The sequence below is a fragment of the Notolepis coatsorum genome (assembly GCF_963971535.1).
Source record: "Notolepis coatsorum genome assembly, chromosome: 17".
Taxonomy (NCBI): domain Eukaryota; kingdom Metazoa; phylum Chordata; class Actinopteri; order Aulopiformes; family Paralepididae; genus Notolepis; species Notolepis coatsorum.
In genome coordinates this window covers 39,408,239-39,414,238 of record NC_140181.1, presented here as the reverse complement: position 1 = coordinate 39,414,238, position 6,000 = coordinate 39,408,239, and the positions used below count along the sequence as shown (strand labels likewise).

Here is a 6,000-nt window from a genome sequence, read left to right as displayed (position 1 = left end):
GCCTCCAAGAGGAGTTAACCATAAAAAGGAGAACTTTAACCCTTTCACAGGCAGAGAGCGCTCCAGAAGAGCTGAGAAGCCATGTGAAACTGAAGTGGTGAAAACAAGAGGATTAAAATTATGTCATGTAGAGCTTCCCGTCACTTCAACTGTGCATCTCCTCACAGTCCCGGAGAAGACAGATCACTGCCATTTGGGCTGTGGAGGAATCCCCATTGGTTGCCCCAAACAATAGCTTAACTCAAGGGCTACGGCGCCCACCCTTCTCTACCTGTTCCCTTGTCTCCTGGAGTGTTCTCCCAGCGGCCATGACGAGAGCACTCCTCTTAGCCAAGCTCATTAACCTACATTAATCTTGTATAATATATATATTATATATAATATATTATGTGTTCTTACTATTATTAAATCTATATTGATCATGAAGATCCATCTACAACATAATTGATGAGTCCGGTTCCACCACAGGGCACTTATACATATAAAGAGAGAAAACTCAACAATAAAAACATTTGCTTTGAAGAACGCTTAACCGGAAAACTGTTTAAACAACTGTGACATCCTTAGACTCATTGTAATTAATATCAGCTGTGACAGTTATCTTGGACAGATCCAAACAGCCGGTTTTCCTTGAAGAACAGTGGTCCATCGCCGTCCCGGCGGAGTCGTGAGGTTTGTGTTGACGTGGGAAAGGGAAGCCATCGAGTGGGGCGTGCTCAATTTTGCACAGGCTGTCCTCGCTGTCGCTGTTGTAACCCGGATTGGAGGTGCCCGAGAGGCTCAGACCGGGCCAAGGCCCCTCTGATGGCGTGCAGGGGCTGTTAGGTGGTCCGGACATCAAAACATTATCCGTTTGAACCGCCTTATCCAGCGCCTCCAACGCAAGGTCCTCCTCCACATTGGGCTCCACCTTGCGGAAGGTGTGGCGAGCGTAGAGGCCGATGCAGAACATCTCCACGATCACAGAATAATGGTAGATTACTGAGGTAAAAGAAAGGAAATAAGAGGTTAACACAGGACATTTATCTGGTATTCCCATAGCAGACCTTTGATGCTACTCTCTATTTAGGACTTTAAAGGCGGCATGGTGGTGTAGTGGTTAACACTGTCGCCTCACAGCTAGAAGGTCCAGGGTTTGATTCCCGCTTGTGGGGTATCTCCCGGGCCTTTCTGTGTGGAGTTTGCATGTTCTTCCCGTGCTCGCAAGAGTTTCCCCTCCAGAATATAAACCCAAATGGAAAAACATGCAGAACAGATCGCTAACAGTCACATTCCTGACAAAGACGGACAGGTGCACTTGGATTGGTCCCCGGGCACGGCCCCACGCCGCAGCCCATGTCTGCTCCCGGCTGCCCTTGGGGGAAGGATGACGGGATGGGTCAAGCGCAGAGACTAAATTTCATCGGCGAAAGAAAATTGCATGCGTGTGTCGCTGCATGATGACATTGTCAATGTGTGCAATGAATAAAGACTTCTTCAAAGTCCAGTTTAATCTTAATCTTTTAATCTTAATCTTAAAGGGATAGTTCAGATTTTATTTACATTAAGTGGTATGAAATACTTGCCAGTAGTGTAATCGATACATAACCATTTGCTTACTTACAGAGTCCTGTGATAACTGAATGCTGAGTCACTGTTTGCAGGCCATCGAGTGTGTGTAACCTGCTTGTTAGCATTAGCTTAGCCCTTGTGGCTTGTTGTGGTGCTGTGTAACCAGAATGGTTCAAGTTCAAGTTCAAGTTCAAGTTCTTTAATAGTTGTCATACAGAAGTACAGAATACTTTCATACAAAATGCTTCTTACTGTTACGCTCCAGAGACTGTGCTAGACAAGATAGTATCAAATAACATAATAACATAATATAGCATGAATTTAGAAGAAGAAAATGAGGTCACAGTGTTCGGTATAGACATATGTACAATGTTCTGAGTTACCATATAATATACAATACACAATACTATGCAGTGTACTAATGTACAGTACTATCTAGTGCAAAGCAGAAATGGGATGAGGTACAATTTTAGGTACAATTTACAGTAAGGTGTACGAGTTGTAGTGCAATCCTTCATCCATAAATATAAAGTGTGGGGAGTGGGTGCTACAGTGTGTTTGTTTAAAGTGGGTGTGTGCTATAAGTGTGTGGAGTGGGTGCTACAGTGTGTTTGTTTAAAGTGAGTGTGTGCGTGTGGATGTGTGTGCTATGTGCGTTTGGTGGTTGTTGTTGTGTAGTGTTCATTCATTGTTCGTTTAGCAGCCTGATGGCCTGGGGATAGAAGCTTCTTCTGAGTCTTTCTGTGCTCGCCTTGAGACTCCTGTATCGCTTGCCTGACCGCAGCAGTTCAAAGAGGCAGTTGTTCGGGTGACTGGAGTCTTTAATGATTCTCTTAGCCTTGCCCTTGCAACGCTTGTAGTAAATGTTCTGGAGGGTGGGGAGCCCCCCTCCAATTGTGCGTTCGGCTGAACGTGTCACTCTTTGTAGTCTGCTTTGGTCTTGTGCAGTGCTATTCCCAAACCAGGAGGTGATGTTGCCGGTCAAGATGCTCTCTATTGTACATGAGTAGAAGTTCTTAAGGATCTTCTGGCTGACTTGGAACTTCCTTAGGCGCCTGAGGAAGTAGAGGCGTTGTCGTGCCTTCTTCACAACACTGTTAATGTGTGTGGTCCATGTCAAGTCCTCGGATATGTAGGCTCCGAGGTACTTAAAGCTGTTGACTCTCTCAACCGGTGCCCCGTCGATGCTGAGGGGGCTGTAGTCCTTGACCCCCGACCTCCTGAAGTCCACAATCATCTCCTTTGTTTTGCTGACGTTCAGGGAGAGGCTGTTTTCCTGGCACCATCCCGCCAGGAACTTGACCTCTTCCAGGTAGGCCCTCTCGTCGTTGGCAGAGATCAGGCCCACCACCACTGTGTCGTCAGCAAATTTGACGATTGTATTGCTACTCCGCTGAGCCACACAGTCGTGTGTGTACAGGGAGTAGAGGAGGGGACTCAGAACACAGCCCTGGGGGGCCCCTATGTTGAGGGTGATGGATGAGGAGGTGCAGTTGCCTGCTCTCACCACCTGGGGGTCCCTGTGTTGGACGTGATACGTATAGTATTTCACATAGGTCTCTACATTGTGCAAAGGGCTCACGTAACCGTGACGCCACTAATAAGAGTGTGTACTAACTCGTGCCATCTTGGCACAAGAGTAGTTAGACATTTAGGCAGTTGAATCTCAAAGGGACATTTCCCAACTCTTCATACTGTCTGTGACTGTAGAAAAGTTTTGGTGCAAATAAAGATTACCTTCATCTGCTGTGTCTGTGTTGCTACTTGGGAACCTACTACCCTGGGTTAATTAGTCAAGTCCAGGTTAATTTATGTGACATCTGCATGCAATAAGATAGTGTGCAAATGGGACTGTGGGTTCCCTTAGAGACGTAAGGCAAGAGGGTTGTCTCACCAAAATATCTGGGAATATGACCCCAAAAAAAGACGGTGGTTTGGCATGGCCAGTCTGAAGGCACTTGTAACACAAATATGACTTCAAATTGTAATCAGGCTCAGGAAGTTAGACGGTTGCTACAGTTAGGATTGTAATCAGGCTCAGGAAGTTAGATGGTTGCTACAGTTAGGATTGTAATCAGGCTCAAGAAGTTAGACGGTTGCTACAGTTAGGATTGTAATCAGGCTCAGGAAGTTAGATGGTTGCTACAGTTAGGACTTCTATTCTATTGCATAGAGAAATACCTAAAACATACAATGTCATAATGTCAGTTTGCCATAAGACATTTCAGTCAGTTATCCCAAGCCAGACGGGAAGGGGTGAGATTCACGGTGTCATGTCCTCCCTGTGACTTACACTGGGACCTGGTGAGGACGGAGAAGGGTGGGGAGCAGGGGAAGACCTCCAGAGCACCCATGGTCTCCAGAATACCGCTCTGCAGGCCACACAGCACCAGCACCACAATGATGCACACAAACTTGGCCCTCAGGCCGTAGCCATGCAGCGCCCTCTTGGTGGCTTTGTAAAACAGCAGGTGGCCATAGAAAGACAGGAAGGTTGACACGCAGATGATGGCGTTCACGTAAAGATTGGGATTGGCCGAGTCTACCTGGCGGAGAGATAAGAAAGAACTTTGTTAGGTTCATCCCTTACTTACCTTATCCACAGCTGTCTGGATTGGAGCTGCATCTGCCGGTCAATTTGTTAAAGGAACATGCCAACATTATGGGAAATGTGTTTACAGTCTTCTCCAGAGTCAGACAAGAAGATAGATACCAATTTCCTCTGTGTGCGTTCAGTAGAAAGTTATCCGGCTGCAAGCTAGCCTAGCTTAGCACAAATGAATGGAATTAGATACAGACCACTAGCCTAGCTTAGGTGTTTTTGGCCAGCTAGACTAGCTGGTTCGTATACGCTAGTTGGCTAGTGTTAATTTTCTCCCTTGTTTCAATATATTGAGGGTCTCTGACTCATACACTCTTGGTACATGTATGTTCACTTGTTGAATACATTTAATGTTGATACTGTAAGATAGATGGAAAATAATGGCAATAATTAATAGGAATAATGGCAATAATCTGAGGTTGATGTGTGCATGTTTAACTCACATCACCGTAGTCATACTGCTCATCTGTCCAGAGGACCAGTGTAATGAAAAACAAGATGCTTCTGACCACAGATAGCTGGAGCACAGCAGCCATCATCCACCCCAGGCTGGACCTGAGAGAGAGAGAGAGAGAGAGAGAGAGAGAGAGAGAGAGAGAGAGAGAGAGAGAGAGAGAGAGAGAGAGAGAGAGAGAGAGAGAGAGAGAGAGAGAGAGAGAGAGGGAGAACAAGAACGTATTACATACCAGTTAATCTGTTTACTATGTGTTCTATATTCTAAGTATAGTTCACAGTGTTGGACTGGTCCAAATATTGTGGCGAAAGAAATGTAACTAAAGATGTCAAACAAGAGTCTTGATCTTAACACTTTGTCAAGTCAAGTCAAGTCAAGAATTTTATTTGTCACGGCATACAAGTATACAATGAAATGCGGGTGGTCTTGCCCGCAACGATGTGCAATACAGTGGTACAACATATAATAGAATCCAATAAAAAACAACATTGTGCAATAAACAGGTAACAGGTAACATGGTGGGACATCTCGGTATCTGTACATAGTTATTTACAGAGCATATAGGACATGCTGGGTCCTTTGGTAGTGCAATACACTGTTACTGTTGTTATACTATTTTTAAAGTGACCTTTCCTTTTTGGCCATAGTTTCAAGTTTCTTCAAGTTTCTTTAATAGTTGTCATACAGAAGTACAGAATACTTTTATACAAAATGCTTCTTACTGTTACGCTCCAGAGACTGTGCAAGACAAGATAAGTATGAAATAAAATAACATAGTATAGCATGTAAATTAGAAGTAAAAAAAATGAGGTCACAGTGTTCAGTATAGACATATGTACAATGTTCGATGCAGAGTAGACGTAACTGAGTTACCATATAATATACAATACTGTGTAGTGTACTAATATACAATACTATATAGTGCAAGGCAGAAATAGGATGAGGTGCAATTTAGGTACAATTTACAGTAGGTGTACGAGTTGTAGTGCAAATCCTTTATCAATAAATATAAAGTGTGTTTGTGTGATCTAAAGTGTGGAGAGTGGGTGCTGCAGTGTGTTGTTTGTTTAAGTGAGTGTGTGCGTGTGGGTGTGTGTGCTGTGTGCATTTGATGGTTGTTGCATAGTGTTTATTGTTCGTTTAGCAGCCTGATGGCCTGGGGATAGAAGCTTCTTCTGAGTCTTTCTGTGCTCGCCTTAAGACTCCGGTATCGCTTGCCTGACCGCAGCAGTTCAAAGAGGCAGTTGTTCGGGTGGCTCGAGTCCTTAATAATTCTCTTAGCCTTCCCCTTGCACCGCTTGTTGTAAATGTTCTGGAGGGTGGGAAGCCCCCCTCCAATTGTGCGTTTGGCTGAACGTGTCACTCTTTGTAGTCTGCTACGGTCTTGTGCAGT

The 6,000-nt window shown here is 44.6% G+C and overlaps 1 protein-coding gene across 1 annotated transcript in view; it reads right to left on the bottom strand.

Moving 5' to 3' along the window:
- Positions 1–544: 544 nt before the first annotated feature.
- The window catches only part of LOC311243912 (organic solute transporter subunit alpha), a gene marked incomplete at both ends in the record, with an annotated part of 43,936 nt that continues 38,480 nt past the window's right edge, over positions 545–6,000 (bottom strand). The window contains 3 exons of the mRNA XM_084333294.1: positions 545–981; positions 3,845–4,097; positions 4,597–4,708. Of these exons, the coding sequence (XP_084189420.1) occupies positions 545–981; positions 3,845–4,097; positions 4,597–4,708 (802 nt within the window). The remainder of the gene's footprint in view (positions 982–3,844; positions 4,098–4,596; positions 4,709–6,000) is intronic.